At 38.6% G+C, this 17,301-nt stretch overlaps 1 protein-coding gene across 1 annotated transcript in view; it reads left to right on the top strand.

Annotated features, from left to right (window-relative positions):
- The window catches only part of ABCA13 (ATP binding cassette subfamily A member 13), a 190,164-nt gene that overhangs the window by 39,693 nt on the left and 133,170 nt on the right, over nucleotides 1–17,301 (top strand). The window contains exons 12-18 of the mRNA XM_068147726.1: nucleotides 340–446; nucleotides 3,202–3,320; nucleotides 4,455–4,627; nucleotides 5,939–6,015; nucleotides 6,585–6,706; nucleotides 9,244–9,435; nucleotides 12,710–12,874. Of these exons, the coding sequence (XP_068003827.1) occupies nucleotides 340–446; nucleotides 3,202–3,320; nucleotides 4,455–4,627; nucleotides 5,939–6,015; nucleotides 6,585–6,706; nucleotides 9,244–9,435; nucleotides 12,710–12,874 (955 nt within the window). The remainder of the gene's footprint in view (nucleotides 1–339; nucleotides 447–3,201; nucleotides 3,321–4,454; nucleotides 4,628–5,938; nucleotides 6,016–6,584; nucleotides 6,707–9,243; nucleotides 9,436–12,709; nucleotides 12,875–17,301) is intronic.

Here is a 17,301-nt window from a genome sequence, read left to right as displayed (position 1 = left end):
CTGTGGGCTCTCAATATTTCTGAAGCTGTTAAGTTTTTGCTTATTTCGCTAAGGTACTTTCTAGCTCTCCTAAGAAATCTGGTGTCTTGCTACCTTGATAAAACCCCCTGTTGGTTGGTGGGTTTGGGTTGTGTGGGATTTTTATTTTTTAATTATTTTTTTTTTTTAATGTGGATGTTATCTGTTCTGAGTATTTAAACAGTTTGGGCAAACCTATTAACTGTTAATACTGAAAACCTTACATGGGCCACTAAAGATTGCAACTGTACATTGTGACTTGTTTAAAATTTTCTGAGGTACAGTTATGAAAAGAATGCTTTCTTTTTACTCTTTCTACAGGCCATCTAAAATCTGCAAGATTCTTCAGAGGCATTTAGACCCTACTAGTGTCCTACTACTGCAGAAGCTGCAGTTTACCATTTTGAATATTCTTAACATTTTTTCAGGTTGGTTACCACAGCAGCGACTGCACTCTATGTGTTAATACTACAATATTAAGCTTTTACTCCAAGCAACCTTTTATGAAAGAATTGAATTAGGGTGATGTCAAGCCAGACAAGCTTACTAATGCTTGAAACTGAAACCAACAGAGGCACAGGAAAATACTTGATGCAAATTATATAATGTGATGATTTCTTTCTGGAGTGATCATGTTGATTCAAAATCTCAGTGGAAGTAGAAGATCTTGCAGCTTGTCTTCTCTTATTTTCAGCTTTGTGCTCTTTCCAGTCACAGAAAGAGCTCTTTTCTTTTTATATATTCAGTATTCCTAAGGTTGGAAGGGACCTCAAAGATCATCGAGTCCAACCTGTCACCACAGACCTCACAACTAGAGTAGGGAGGACACTACCGCCCACTGCAGGCTTGAACTCACGACCTTCCCATTAAGGGTCTTATGCACTACCAACTGAGTCACCTCATATATATATATATTGGTCAATTTGACTTGCAAACACAGCAGAAGACTGTATACATATTTGGGTTTTGACTTAGTTTTTTTTTAACTGGATATTATTCTGCCAGGCTACTGATCTCAGTCAAGTCATAGGTGCCTTTTATGTAAACCAGAATTGCCAACAAACCAGACCTGATAGAAAGGAAAACTGAGGTAACTGTACAGAGGAATTGGTACTTCCCACTTCTGGCCATGCTGAACCAATGGATTAGCTAACTGTAGCTGAATACCTTCATCTTCAACTCAAATTTTTGTATTAGGCTTGGTTTTTTTTCTTTGCATCTAGTCTTCTAAGATGAAAGCTTTAAGAAAGGCTCTGTACTGATGTAAGGGTGTAATTTTTATGTTTTCCTTGGGGAAACCATGGAAAACTTTTCAGACTTCATATTTTAACCCAACTGTTCACAGAATTTGTTTTCAAAGAGAAATTAGGAGGCAGTAACCTGCCATTCTAGAGCAAGGGATAAGATAAGTAATGTTTTATACCAACTTAATTTCCAAACAAAACATAAAATGTAATTACAACACATTTTTGACTAGCTTCTCAAATCTCATGTGATTTGTGTGGTTCCTCAAGAATAAGTGATTCTGAAAATGTGTGTCAGGTTCCTGGGATGTTTCCTTGATCTCTTGTAATGGTTTGAGCCACATCACATACCTGACACTATTATGAGCAATGCTGGCAACATGACAGAATTGGGCGTTGCTGGAATAACACTTGTGAGATGTTTGTAGAGTGGAGGCTGGGCTCTCTCTTTTTCTTGTTTAGTTTTTCATGCAGTGGTTTCCTGTATGGATCTTGGTCAGGGTTTCTCCCCCCCCATCCCTGGCATCTCTGCAGTAGAGTAGTAAATCATATTGTGTAACTCAAGCTTTTTTCGTTCACTTTCCCACCAGTCATGGAGAGCAGGAGAGGGGAGAAGGAAGAGGGGTGGGCAGCTGGGGAGAAGCAGCTGAGTTAAGAATTCCTTTAGGAATTCCTTAGGTGATCACTAAAACTCCTTCACCCTTCAACAGCCCCATGTTGTGGACTAAAAAGGATTACACCAAAAGAGAGAGAGAGGGAAAAAAGAAAAGGAAACAAGTACATGAGGGAAATTCATACAGGAAACCTCTGCATGAAAAATGAAACTGGAAGGAGAGAGAACCCAGCCCCCATCCCATGAACATCTGGTGAATGTTATTCCAGGAACACTCATTGCTGTCGTGTTGTCAGCATTGCTCAGAGTAGTGTCGGATATATGATGCGTCTCAAACCATCACACCTTTATTTATTGCGACAACTGAGATTAAGGAGATAAAGTTGTGTCATTCTTATTTCAATACTCTAGTCATAGGAGTGTTTCTTGACTTGGTTTACATTACTGAGTTGAACTGTATTACTTCTGTGAGCAAAGTTTGATTGCTTTAGAAGCAGTGGTGAATATTTATGATTCTTCCTTCCTGACTTCATGAAGCAAACGTAAAGGAAAACTAAAGGGGGAAAAAATGAATGTGATACTTCCATAAACCAGAATTCAACTGTCAAGCCCAAATCCTTCCTTCTGTGCTAGGTACAAACTTAGTACATTCAGGGATGTAGGGGCTTGTAAGCTTGTGTACAAACTTCTCCATGGAGGAACAAGTAATAAATGTCTCCTGTGTAGACTCTTTATCCTTAGATATGCAAAAAGTCCGTGTAATACTATTAACCTCCCCATGAAGCCAGGGTTTGAAACTTAGTGAGTGTAAACTAAAGAAGTTTAGAATAAATAGACTAGAATAAACCAAACCAGGTTGGAAGAGACCTTCAAGATCATCGCGTCCAACCCATTCTTATTCATTGCTGGAGGGTTAGTAGTGTCTTGATGTCTCCAAAGCAAAATGGGATTGGGGAGAAAGCCTGAAGAAGAGATAGAAATGACTAATATACACAGCTTCTCAAAGCTATGCTTCTTGCTTACAAAGGTCAAAAATGAAGTTTTCCTCTCTGGCTCTGCAGCATACATAGCTGTTTTTATTATTGATCAGGAAAGTGTAATGGAGAAGAGTGATGGAAATTTAAGCCAAACGTCTTGCATTCTGCATTGACAAATAAATTTAGCCTGAAATATTCCTCACTGTCTTAACACATATAACTTTATTTGCTTGTAAAAACTTTTCTTCCCCTGACATTATTTGGTTGTTTTATTTTACCTGATTACAGTAATTAATTTACTTTTTAAACTGATTAAACCTGGATGTTTGTTTTGTTTTTTTTCTTACAGAAGTCCCAGCTGTCAGTGGCAGCCTATTTTGTGCTGTTACAAAGTGTAAAGGTGGACTCATGAGTCACTTACTTCTCTCTTTCATTGAAGGAATCACTCTGGTTCAGGATCGTTATCAGGTCTGAGTGGTTTCCACACCTAAAAGTGTTCTTTACAGTGTGCATTAAACTTTGGAGATGAATGGAAAATTCCTTTTTTTCCTGCTGTAAGAATGTCCCTTTCTAATTCCATTAAATGTTGTGATACTGCTAATTTCATGAATCAGACTACATTTATACTTTATATCTTCACAGTAACAGCTGTAAAATCAAGCTGTATTATAAACTCCTTGATCAGATTCATTCAAGCTTAAATGGCAATTGTGGTTACCAATTGGTGTCAATCTGTTTTTATTTAACAGTGCAAGAAATTACCAGCAGGAGAGACTATCATTTGGCATTCAGAGACTCATCTGGAATTGGGAGCAGGCCTTTAGATACCACACAGATGTGTGTGCACACAGACAAAATAATGAATTCAAGCTTTAAGTATAGAATTTGCCTCTTAGTAAAATACCTCTTCCAGTTTGTCTACCTGCAACGATGCTTGTTTCGGCTAAACAGGCATCAGAGGCATCACTCAGCTCAAAGTAGTCTTTTGTGGAACAAACACATTTCTGTAGTCACCACAATTCCATGATCTAGTTCTGAAAAGATTAAAAACACCCTTCCAAATTTAGAAACGTGAATACTCAGGAGAAGAGATAGATGTTAATACTACACAAGGCATAATGCAACAAAACCCCTTTGGATATGGATAGCAAAGTATTTTGGTTTGCTGACTGGAAACTGATGCTACTTAGAACAATTTCTTTTTTGGGAGGGGGGTAGTTTAAGATAAAAATCATCATCCTAAAATAATCATTAAAAAACCACAACAAAAACACCCCCACTCCCTACCCCAATATAAAATCTAATTTCCTTATTAAATTTCAAATGAAGTTCTTGGCATTTCTGTTAATGAAGGAATCTAGTTTAGATCAAGTGCACAGTTTTTAGTCTACAGAACTTTAATCTTTACAAATTCTTTGATTCCTGAAGGTCTGTTGCCCAGCTGCAGTTACAAATACACTGAGTGAAAGACCTTAGCCCTATTCTCATTTGAAAGTATGCATCATCTGGTTGTTAAGAACTGCTGTTTCAAACTATTGCTTGTTATTATATCATTGCACGATGTCATGAATTTGCTAACTGTGTTATCATTGTGTTTTGCAGGATATCGAAAGAATGTGGCCTGTTTTCAACAGTGGGGATTGTGAGAGTAGGGCATTTATAAACCAAAAACTTTTCAGTACTTTGGAGAGCTTCCTGAGAGCCTTGCAGAAAACCAGCAATGACAGCTGTGAATGTCAGCTAATGTTGGAACACGTCCAGAGACAACTGCAAATGTAAAGCCTTTTACATTTTGGTACCCTAAATAGTTCTTGTCAGAGATGTTAGCTTGTGCACATGTCTGTATTTACAGGTGAAATGCTGTTAAAATCTCTTTAAACTTTTCTCTCGTTTAGCTGAAGGTTGAGGGGATACAATGCACAAATTAAGTGATTCAGCAAAATCTGGATATTTTGAAATGTGCTTACAATTTTGCTGAGCAATTGCAGGAGATTTTGCAGAGAAGGGTCACGAGGATGATTAGAGGGCTGGATCACCTCTGCTGTGAGGACAGGCTGAGACAGTTGGGGCTATTCAGTCTGGAGAAGAGAAGGCTCTGGGGACACCTTACTGTGGCCTTCCAGTATCTGAAGGGGGCCTGCAAGAAAGTTGGGGAGTGACTTTTTAGTGTGTCAGGTAGTGATAGGACTAGGGGGAATGAAGGTAGATTCAGATTAGATGTTAGAAAGAGGTTCTTCACCATAAGGGTGGTGAGACATGAGAACAGGTTACCCAGGGAGGTGGTGGAAGTCCCATCCCTGGACGGTTTTAATGCCAGGCTGGATGTGGCTCTGGGCAACCCAATCAAGTGGAAAGTGTCCCTGCCCATGGCAGGGGAGTTGGGAATGGATGATCCTTGAGGTCCCTTCCAATCCTGACAATTCTGTGATTCAACATCAAGTAATTTCAGCTATTTCCTACTCATGAGAAAAATGAGATAAAAGTGTTACTTAAGAGTATTTCAAACTTACTGCCAGTTAGAAGTTGTCCTTGTTTGACTGTTGTGTTGTTTTCCTAATGGGCGTGAAAGGTCTCTGTGAATTATGGTAATGACACAGAAGAATTTGAGCTTAAATGCTGCTCTTAAGGACCATAGATTCATGTCCAGTTTTTGAATGGTGGATAATATCTGATGTGCCAATACTTTATATTACTTAAATTACAATTAGATAAATTTTATTGCTTCTGAACTGCAGTGCTTTGTGTCTCTAGGCTTTAAAAATGTGTGTTCAGTAAGGAACATGAGGGTGAGGCATAGTTATCCCTGTGAACTAGACGTGCTTACTTGCTAAAGCACCTGGCCACCATGGAAAGACTCTACATTTGCTGTGTCATTTAGGCATGAAATATGATGATCCCTGCCCCATATAAGTACAGCATGAGAAGGTCTGTGGAGTTGCTTACTGCATGCAGAGCATGCGCAAGATAGCATAACGTGACCCTTATGCCTCATTTAGGGACTTTCAGTATTCATGTTATTCCTTATGTACATAATAATGTTAATAACTTAGTTCTTATAATTTGTGCAACTGAGACTGTCATTTCAGGGTGGCTGAAAATTTGGAGCTACAGTTCTCAGAAAATCCAGCAACACCTTTTCTCAACAATTTTAATCTTTTGAATGGTGAGTTCCAGTGTTCTACACTTCTTTGCAAGTTATTGCTGTGTAATTTCATAGAGCAGTAACTGTTTCATTGTGTTTCAAACATCAAAGGCACAGTGCTTATGGATACTTCTGATTTAATGCTATGTATTTTCTTTGTACACCTGCACATACATGTGCTTTATTTGCACAGGACGGCATCGTTTACACTGTCAGAGACTGTCTCATAAGATGCAGGGGTTCATTAGAAAGAAGAGTGGAAGAAGAAAATCCAGAAGGGCTAAAGGCTGTTTCACTAATTTCAGTTGTTCTCATAGCACGGGGATGTGGGCAAACATGAGCTATTATAATATAATACAAGCAAAAGTACAAGCCCTTCAAGTCTGCCAGGAAGACCTTTACATTTCAAGTAAAAGTGAATTACAAAACAGGAAGTTTTTATGTCCTTTACCACCCCTCAGAATAATTGTTGTGAAAATGATACAGTCTATGGGCAAATTAAGGAGGTTGGTACTGTTTACAGTAGTTTGATCTTAAACATGTTTTTAAAAAGAAAAAATACTATGATTCTACAATTTCCTTCTTTCCAGATGTGAAAGTCAAAGAGTGTGTGCAGAATCTTACTCAGTTGAGACTGGACATTGCTTCTTCTGTCAATATATCTGAAGAAACTATTAGTACCATCTTGGAAGCCAGTGTCTCTCATTCAAAGGTAAAAGGTTGAAAAGAAACATTAATGTGTCAACTTACAGCCTGATGTTGCAACTGAAACAGAAGAAGTGACTGTGCTTGTGTGGAATCTTTTATTTTCACTTGTCACTTCCAGAATATTTTAGGATTTCATAATGATAATAATGCAAAGCATGAAGGTATCAGTTTACAGTAGCATTGGTCTTCTGGTCTAAATGACACTACTTTGCTATTTTCAACAGTGTTTTACTTCTCTGTTCAGACACAGGATTTGAACTTTGCTATCTTGGTGTGCTTTTCACTCTTTTTACATTATTCTAGCAGTATTTTGCCTTACCTCCACTTGATGTATCTATTGTCTCTTGAATATTTTTCTATATGGTTAATTGTGTACATTTTCTGAGTGAAGAAATGTATGTGTTGTCACTGCTGTTGCCTGTGATGCCAGTGATTAGTAGAAATAATTAAAAATGCCACCTAACCTAAGGATTTCTCTCTCCTGTTAATGTTTCTGTGACTGAAAAAAGTCAGAGGGTACATTTAGTATAAACTCACCAGGTCAGCTAAGCAGCCACTTCACGTCACTGATGCTCCACTTAGAGAAGCAGTTGCAAGTTTTGTTTATTAAAAGTGTGGCTATCAGACTGACAATTTAGATGATTATAGCTACTAACAGATTATTTGTTCTTTTGCTGCTCTGGCAGTGTGACTGCCTTTATTTTTCTCTTGTTAGTTTGATACCAGTAGATGCTAATGAGAGAATTAATCTGGAAGTGATTCAGCTAAACTGGATTTGGTGCACCTTTGGTCTTTTGGAATAATAATGCTAATTGAGTTGTGTTTTCAAATTATTTTCTTTCTTGCATTTTTTGCCAAAGTTTGTTTTGCTAAAGTCCTATGTAGAGTTTAGATATATGTACACATACTGAATATTTTGTGCGCTTAAGTGTTAAAATCTTCCCCCAGCCCAGCTAGAACTTTAAAGCCTGCGTCTCTTACTGATTGCACCAGATGCACAAGTACTTTTTGAAGTTGTAATTGAGGCATGTCCATTATGTTAATGCTACATACAGCCACTGTCTGATATCCCTAAAAATAGCATCAAGACCTCTGCAGTCCTATATTTCTGTGATTGTACACTTCTGTTGTGCTTGTGTCTGGGATGGTAAGAGTAAGGCTGTAAGTTGTTTGTGCTTATTGCGCTTACCCTAATTTCTGCCATAATATTATGCTCTGGCTATGTTCATTGCCATGTGATTAAGTATATTGAAACTGCTCAAAAACTGTAACCTGAAGATTGTAAGCATCCATTTACTGAACACAGGAGTTTGGATTAGGTCTGGTACTCACAAAGCTGCAACAACACTTCAAAGTGACTTAATCTGATGGATAAAACACTGAATAGGTTGAGTGGACTGAAATAGTGATATTCCTGTGGGATCTGAGAAGATAAATCTCAAATAGTGTCAGAGAGTGAAATTTCCTCCACAACACAAAGTCCAAGTCAGTATCCTTTATTCTGCTAACAGAATTACATTTATTCATCTTCATACTATTCCTTGTACATGCACCAAAAAACCTGAATATTTAAATGTTCAGAAAAGCTTCTGGAGTGACAAAGGGAAAATTCTATTCCCTAATAAAAAAAAATAAAATTCAAATGAATAAGTTGGAAATTAAAATTGTCATAGGAATTAAAGACAAAAATTGCATACATTGACCAATTTTGGCTCCTAATTTGTTTTTTCTTATGATTCCCTCACTAAAGTACTGTTACTGAGTACAGATACATTCAGTAGAGGCAGTACAGATGGAATGTGCCCTGAGGAGTACAGTGTAGCTCTGGGTACTGTATTTTGGCTCCTACTGGCTCTGAACATGTAATGTTTCTGGACTTACTGCCATTTGCTTTCTTTCAGGCATTTCAGAAGAAAGAGCAGTTATGAATTCTTGAGATATCTGGGCTGCAAGCATTTGTCTTTTGATGGAACACATGTAGGAAGAAACAAACTGTCATTATCCAAATAATTTTTACTGTAGTCTTGTCCAGGGTCTGATTAGGCATTTGTCCCTTTATCCACTAACACATAAAAACATTTGAAGGGAGTGTTGAACTGAGAAGTGTGAGCTGACTTAGGTTTAGCATTATGCCATAGAGGCATCCCTGAATGTTACATTTCTGTGTTCTCAGAAAGAAGGAAGTTTCACATAGTTTGATTTTAGTGATTCATACCTCTAGATTTTGATCTTCAGGTGTTTTTGAAATAAAGATACATATCTACTGGAGTGGGTATGATCAGCATTGTAAATATGTCTGCTTTTGGTATGAATTCTCATAGAGTGGAAAATTGACCTGTGCACAAATGAAAGCAAATCTTTACACGAAATATACTCCATCTTCATCCAGCCCCTGACATTTTGTGATTCTGTGATTATTTCAGGTCTGTTGGTAACTGCAAATTGTCATGTTCCTGGGACATGAATTCTCACCTTATTGACTATAAAAGGAGTTGATGAATGTCAGAAAGAAATTTTTTTCATATATGTACATTTTCATAGGTCTTTTACAATGCCTTCGTGGTAGCTTTATCTGGAAGATGTGATGAAGTACTTAGCTTGCTGTTAAATCTACCTGAAAACAGTAAAACTTCCCTGGCAGTGGAAGAATTATGTTCTTTACCAGCACTGGACTTGTACACCATGTTTGTACTGATTATACAGAATTTGAATTTACGTCATATCATGTACAAGGTAAGATTCAAAAGACCCAAACATTTGGTTCCTTGTTTTACTTTTTGCAGGTGGTCTCATAATTCTGTTATTTCTTCATATGTTCTTGCCCTGTGGAAGGTTATTTTGTCTTCGTTTAGGTTCACAAAGCAAACACAAAAGGTGAAGAATGGGGTTGTTTCATGCTGATGTGTTCCATTTCTTACTTCCTCCCTCAGGAAAACTATCACTGGGAGTTAATTATGAGAACTTCATAGAAAATGCAGGAGGTCAAGGATGTAGTTTTATTAATCTTTGGCAGGGTGTGCAGTTCATGCAGTTGGTCACTTCTAAATTGTGTGTAGAAGACTAAGCTGGCATCATTAGAACTAAACAAGCATAGGAGCTCATATGACAAGAACTACAAAATAATTTTACAGGAAAAATGCATAACACTCTAGAATGCATTTTATTTGCTGTTAGAAATCATCTTGCCAGTTCAGGTGGGTCCTTTAGGAAGAAACTTGTCCAGCTCTCAGGATGAGCCTTTCTATAAGGGCAAAACTTTATTTTACACCACCTGAGATAGATGACTCTGGCAAGAATAGTACAGTGCCAAAACAGTAATGCAGGGAATGCAGAAGTCTGTAGCAAAACTGTTTTATCTGTACAACTGTAGATAATCTGGGATCTTGTGTGGGGTTTCACTGAGATAATATTTTACTTGTAATAGTAAAATCATTGGGTGGAATTTCTGATAGTTAGCAGATGTTTATTTCAGTTCTTTGGGGATAATTGATTTACAGAACATAAAATGTTGTATGGTATAAATTGTTGAATCACAAAATGATAGGGGTTTGAAGAGACCACCAGTGACCATCTAGTCCACCCTCCCTGTTAAAGTAGGTTTGCCTAGAGCAGGTTGCACAGGAATGTATCCAGGTGGATTTTGACAGTCTCCAGAGGAGAATCCACAACCTTTCTGGGCAGCCTGTTCTAGTGCTGTGTCACCCTCAAAGTACGAACGTTTTTCCTTATGCTTAGGTGGTACCTTCTGTATTCTAGTCTATGCCCATTGCCCTTTGTCCTATCAGTGGGCACCACTGAAAAGAGCCCAGCCCATTCCTCTCAACACCTGCCCTTTAGATATTTATAAACATTGATAGGATCCCCTCTCAATGTGCTATTCTCTAGGCTAAAGAGCTCCAGATCTCTCAGCCTGTCCTTGTAAAAGAGATTTGTAGTCCCCTAATCATCGTTGTAGTTCTCCATTCAACTCTCTCCCGTAGTTCCCTATCTCTCTTGTGCTGAGCAGCCCAGACCTAGATACAATACTCCAGCTGATTCCTCACCAGGGCACAGTTGAAAGGGAGGAGAACCTCCCTTGGGCTGCTGGTCACACTCTTGATGTGCCCCAAGGCACCATTGGTGGTCTTGTCCACAAAGGCACATTGCTGACTTTCACCACAGTGAACTCCAAGGTCCTCTGCAGAGCTGCTTTCCACCAGGTCAACTGTACTCATGCATGGGGTTATTCCTGCCTTGTTGTAGGGACTCTACACTTGCCTTTGAATTTAATAAGATTAATCTCTGGCCAGCAATCTAGTCTGTCCAGGTATTGCTGAATTTCAGCACACAGACTTCTATTGTGTCATCCACTCCTTCCAGTTTTGTGTTATAAGCAAGCTTGCTGAGAGTACACTCTGTTCCTTCCTTGAGGTCATTGATGAAGATACTGAATTAGATTGGACCCAATACTGACCCCTGGGGAACACCATTAGCTACAAGCCTCCAACTACTCTGCTCCACTGATCACAACCCTCTGAGCTCTGCCATTCAACTAGTTCTGAATCCAATTCAATGTCCACTCATCTAACAGACACTTCATAAGCTTATCTATGAGAATGTTATGGGACACAGTGTCAAAAAGGTTAGCTGAAGTTGGAGTAGACAACATCTACTGCTCTCCACCCACCGACCTAGCTAGTCATGCAATCATAGAAAATTATCATATTGATCAAGCATGGTTTCCTCTTCATGAATCAGTGCTCATTACTCCTAATACTCCTTTTTTTCCTCCATACACTTAGAGATAATCTTCTGCTTCATCACCTTTCCAGGTGTGCAGATGAAGCTGACTGGCCTTACAGTTTCCCAGTTATAATGCTGGGAGGAAGAATATTTTGTTCTAATGTCTTACATACCAGTTTATATTCTGGGTTCTGCATGCACAGTCAAACAGGTTGGCCACACACCTTTTAAAACCATGACAATTTCCCAGAAGAGGTTAAGATACTAGAGGGAAAAGAAATGATTTCTGATTTATTAGTGAACACAAAGGAGGTTAAAAAAAATAAACCCCAAAATATTAGTGCTTATTCTAATGAGGTTTTCTACTTAACCCTACTGAAGCATAATGAATTCCTAACCAAGTCTAAAAAATATCAGCTCATTCTAAATCATTATGGCAGTTCTGCTCATTTTACACTGCTGGTTTTTTGTTGTTTTGTTTCGTTTTTTCCAATGTGTAAGAGCAGATGAAAGCTGAGAAGGAAATTAAGCACAGACATTATTTTATCCACCTTTATTTGATTTCCTGATGCAACAAAGATAATTACAGGAAGCAGATGAAAGTATATAATGAGATTATATTTTTATTATCATGCATAGGCAAGCTACCATAAATCAGTTGGTATTATCATATCATCTAGATAACCTATGAAAGCAAAGGAAATAAGAGGGAAACTTCACAATGCCAAAAATGCATGTTGGAATCAGCAAACAGCCAACTGAACTTCAGTCAAGTAGGGAATGAAATACACAGAACTCTTTCAGGTAAAAGGCAGTGCACAGGAAAAATCCAAAGGGAGAAACAATGTGACAGGAAAGTTCTTTGCCTAATAAGCTTCCTAAAGGAACTAAAGTGGTTCCTAGATTTAATTTAACTTGATTTCTTTTTAAAATACTTAACTGTTGCATTGAGCATTTTGAACCCATTGAAGAAGATAATTTGCACTGAATTCCAAAGAAGGACGTTGCAGATCTCATTAGCATCTTGGATAGAAGACCTCTCTTCAGATTGGTAGATATAAACATGTTCTCTGAATTTCAATTCCTGATTTACCATAGACCAGAGAATTTTTCTTTCACTGAATTTGAGGGTAACTGGAGAGTTATACTAAAAGTTTTGTTAAACATGTTTGCAGAAACATTGTATAATGTTTGAGAAAAAGACTGAGTATTCCTGAGTGTTTCATTGAAACGTTAAAATTTGTTTCTAATCAGAATGTATTATGATATTTCATTCTTTTCCAAGGTTAAGATACCATCTGAGGTAGGCAACATGTTAAACATGCTACTGGATGTGGTTTCTAGTATCAACTCTCTTCTCAACAAAGTCCACCGTGTCATGGAAAACCTTCCAGTGTTCCTCCAAGGAATTAAAAATATTGGTGTGTCTGACATCTCTGCATTACAGCAGGTATGTCTGTAACTTCAGTATGCATTATTAATTCTAATTGTGAGGTGCTTTGTTAGGAATGTGTAATTGGTAAGGAGGAACACTACCAGAAATTGTTTCCATGCAAGTTGGGAACTTAGAGAGAAGAGAATCCATAGACTCTGAGAAGATTCATTTGGTCTCTTTCAAGACCTCTGGTAGTTCTGGGACTATTGATGTATTATCTCTGTCATCTCATTTATTGTTAACTTATTGAGATCTTAGCCCAAGGTAATACTGTGTTAGGCTACTGATTAATAATACAATGTATTATCTGTGATTTGGAGATAGGCATGCCTTTTCTATTTTGTTCTTTTCCTAATGAGCAGATCATATCGGTTAGGCTGCACCTTGAGTCCTATGTCCAGTTCTGGGCCCCTCACTTTAGGAAGGATGTTGACTTGCTGGAACGAGTCCAGAGAAGGGCAACGAAGTTGGTGAGGGGTTTGGAACACAAGCCGTATGAGGAAAGACTGAGGGAGCTGGGATTGCTTAGCCTGGAGAAGAGGGGACTCAGGGGTGACCTTATCACTCTCTACAACTACCTGAAGGGAGGTTGTAGACAGGCGGATGATGGTCTCTTCTCCCAGGCAGCCAGTACCAGAACAAGAGGACACAGTCTCAGGCTGCGACAGGGAAGGTTTAGGTTTGATGTTAGGAAGAAGTACTATACAGAGAGGGTGATTGCCCATTGGAATGGACTGCCTGGGGAGGTGGTGGAGTCGCCGTCATTGGAGGTGTTCAGGAGGAGACTTGATGGGGTGCTTGGTGCCATGGGTTAGTTTAGGTGGGTTGGATTGGTTGATGGATTGGATGCGGTGATCTTGAAGGTCTCTTCCAACCTGGTATATTCTAAATATTTTCTTTATAAGAACTAGCCTTACCATTTTCAAGGATAAGATTTCACTTGCAGTTCTGGTATTTGCTTGACATTTTAAAAAAAAATCACAAGATGTGATTGAGGATATTTCTTTTATGCCTGACTTCAAGAGCAATGCCATTTGTGCACCTGTACAGCTAGCACAGTGATGGATCAAGTATTAAAAAAAGAATCAGAAAAAAACAAATTTCTTTTTCTAAGAAAGAATTCTGTAAGAAGACTCAACCCCTATGGCCTTAACCTCTGGATTAGCTGTCCTATGTGGAAATCTTTGAATTGGATCTGGTTCTGTAATTGCAAAACTCTTAAAAGATCCCTCTGGTAAGTGGGCAAAATGGGTTTGTGACTACAATACAGAGTAAACACTGCCTTAAATACTATTTTGCCTAGTCTTATGGATCTTAAGGTCTTCTAACCTTTGTGACAAAGAGACATGTTGCAAAATGGTTTGGGTGCATATTCGTTTTAATTTGGGGCCATTTTCTTTGGGGTACCTCAAAAACTACTCCAAATCTCAGCTTAGTTGGTTGAAGAACCTCTCAAAAGGTCTTGTACAAAAATGTTTGTAAGGGAGCAAATCGATCAGCAGAGGGCAATCTGGTCACAGTATTAATGCTCCATGGCAACCTATGCTATCCTTTATTATAACAGAGATTTAACCAGGGAACGTTTGTTCCTTTTGACCTGCTAAATTCTTTGATCACTTTTCCTGACATATTCTTTATTTTATTTGTTTTTGGTAACTCCGTTTTTCTTGGGAAATCATAGTTTGGTTTTGTTGCCTCGTAATTTGTGGAGGATTTAAAAAGTCATTGTCTATTTCTTTTGTTAATTATTAAATGTTCAATCTTTTGAAGGACTCCTTCAGTGTATATTTGCTCTCATTTTTTAGACTAGGAAAAGCATCTTTTCCTTTTCAGGTGGTTTGTTTTTTTTTTTAACAATACATGTAATTTCTTTTTTTTTTTTCCTAGTGGCTAAACTTTAGTCTCTGAATAAGTATGCTACTAAAATGCAGACAGTATCACAGTATAACTTAGGTTGGAAAGGACCTCGAGGATCATCAAGTCCAACCTATCAACACAGACCTCATGACTAGACCATGGCACCAAGTGCCACATCCAATCCCCTCTTGAACACCTCCAGGGTCAATGACTCAACCACCTCCCTGGGCAACCCATTCCAACGCTGAATGACTCACTCGGTGAAGAACTTCCTCCTCACCTTGAGTCTAAACCTCCCCTGGCGCAGCTTGAGACTGTGTCCCCTTGTTCTGTTGCTGGCTGCCTGGGAGAAGAGACCAACCCCTTCCTGGCTACAACCACCTTTCAGGTAGTTGTAGTGGGCAATGAGGTTACCCCTGAGCCTCCTCTTCTCCAGGCTAAACAATCCCAGCTCCCTCAGCCTCTCCTCATAGGGCTTGTGTTCAAGGCCTCTCCCCAGCCTTGTTGCCCTTCTCTGGACACATTCAAGTGTCTTGATCTCCTTCTTAAACTGAGGGGCCCTGAACTGGACACAGGACTCAAGGTGTGGCCTAACCAATGCAGAGTACAGGGGCAGAATGACTTCCCTGCTCCTGCTGGCCACACTATTCCTAATGCAGGCCAGGATGCTATTGGCCCTCTTGGCCACCTGGGCACACTGCTGGCTCATATTCAGGCGGCTGTCGATCAGCACCCCCAGGTCCCTCTCTGTTTGGGAGCTCTCAGCCACTCTGACCCCATCCTATAGCTCTGCATGGGATTGCCGTAGCCAAAGTGCAGCACTCGGCACTTGGACTTGTTGAATGCCATCCCAATGGACTCTGCCCATCTGTCCAGTCTGTCAAGGTCCCTCTGCAGAGCCTTTCCACCCTCTAACTGACAAATATCTGCTCCTAATTGCTTATTGCTTATATGCTTTTCTCTTTTAAATATTTTCTTCTATTTCAAAACCCCCTGTATAATTTCATAAAAAATAATCGCCAAGTAGTTCAGTGACCTTAGATTATAAAGTATGTCAAGCTTTTTAAAGTAAAAATATAAACTGGTGTAAAACACATTGTCTCCTTCATTAACTTCTAAATGAAAAAAATATTTTAAATAATACTTCTATAATGAAAAAAAAAACCTATTGTCAATTATGCACGTGGATTTTTGTCTAAAATACAGAATGAAAACCAAGAAATACCTTTGAAATATCCGTAAAATGTGAGTTTGAATTGGTGTGCTGCATCTTGTGTAATAAAAGATGATATAAACATTTTAAATTTGCCAACCAGTAGTAATTGGAACACAGAGCCACATCCTACTGTTAACCACATTGATGGAATGGATAGCTCCCTGAGGAAAAACACTGCTGATTTCCACAATGATTTTTGCTTATTTGCTGTTTAAAATTATTTGCTTATGCATCCGTTGCTCATTTTTGGTCACCTGTGAATAGACAACCTGGAGGGGGCTTCCTGAGTTGTTGAACATTGTCAGTTGTAGAAGATGGCCTGGTTCTTTAGTCCCTCCACTGGCTTGAAGAAACGTTCTGTTGAACTATCATTACTGAAAAGCCTCCAAGTGTCATAAAGTTTGTCCATGGGTAGTATGTTTGCTCTTGTATCAAAAATATTCTGCAGCTTTTATAACTTCTCTGACTTGCTCATGTGTTTATAGAAGGCCTTCAGTCGTAGTTCTTCTTTGCTTAGATAGGTTAAGCAGTTTATTTGGTTTGTTTTAGTTATATTTTTTTCTTTTATAACAGGCTCTCAGTTGTCTCAGACATCTTAGTGTCATAGTATCACAGTGTCATCCTCATGTACTGTGTTAAGAATAATTTTGTATGTTTGGAGCAGGAAATATGTATATTTGGGGGGGGGGGAATTATATCTGATGACTTCTGTAGTTTGGCTTACTCATGTCTATGCCTATTAAAAGGACATTCTTAATCTTGTTTTTACCTTTTCATAAGCTGCATATATTTTTGTCCCTTACTTGATCTAGTACCAGTGATATACTCAGGTAAGCTTCACTTTATGACAGCATCTCATGATTCCAGTTGATAAATAATGTTTTACACTGGTTGTCTTTATATCCAGTTTACTTTAAATATCCAGTGTACTTTAGATTAGGTAATTTGTTTCTTGCCATATTGCATTCTGATCATCTTTTCTCCTGCAATGCCTTTGGTATTAAATTATAGGCAAAATTCAATAATTTGCTTCTTTCAGGGCTAAAAAAATTTGTCACAGTGGATCTAAGATCAATCTCACAGGAATAACACTAGTAACTTCTCGGTGATCCAGCATTTTGTTTCTTTTGACAGGGTCCCTGCAATATCTTAATGCCATTTTTTTACACCTCACATAGTTGTTAGATTAATGATGATGGTTGTGGTTTAAGCCCACCTAACTGGCACCAAAGCATCATGAAGCTGCTTGCTTACTCCTAAACCCCTCCAGTGGGATGGGGAGGAGAAAATACCACAAAGGGCTTGAGAACACGCCATTAATGCTCATGGGCATAAGACAGACTCAACCTGGGGAAACAAAATCAATTTA

Source organism: Melanerpes formicivorus, unplaced genomic scaffold, assembly GCF_026170545.1.
Source record: "Melanerpes formicivorus ecotype bairdi unplaced genomic scaffold, bMelFor1.0.p_v2 SCAF_15, whole genome shotgun sequence".
Lineage (NCBI taxonomy): Eukaryota > Metazoa > Chordata > Aves > Piciformes > Picidae > Melanerpes > Melanerpes formicivorus.
The sequence above is the reverse complement of the archived record's forward strand: the minus strand, read 5'-3'. Positions and strand labels throughout refer to the sequence as shown.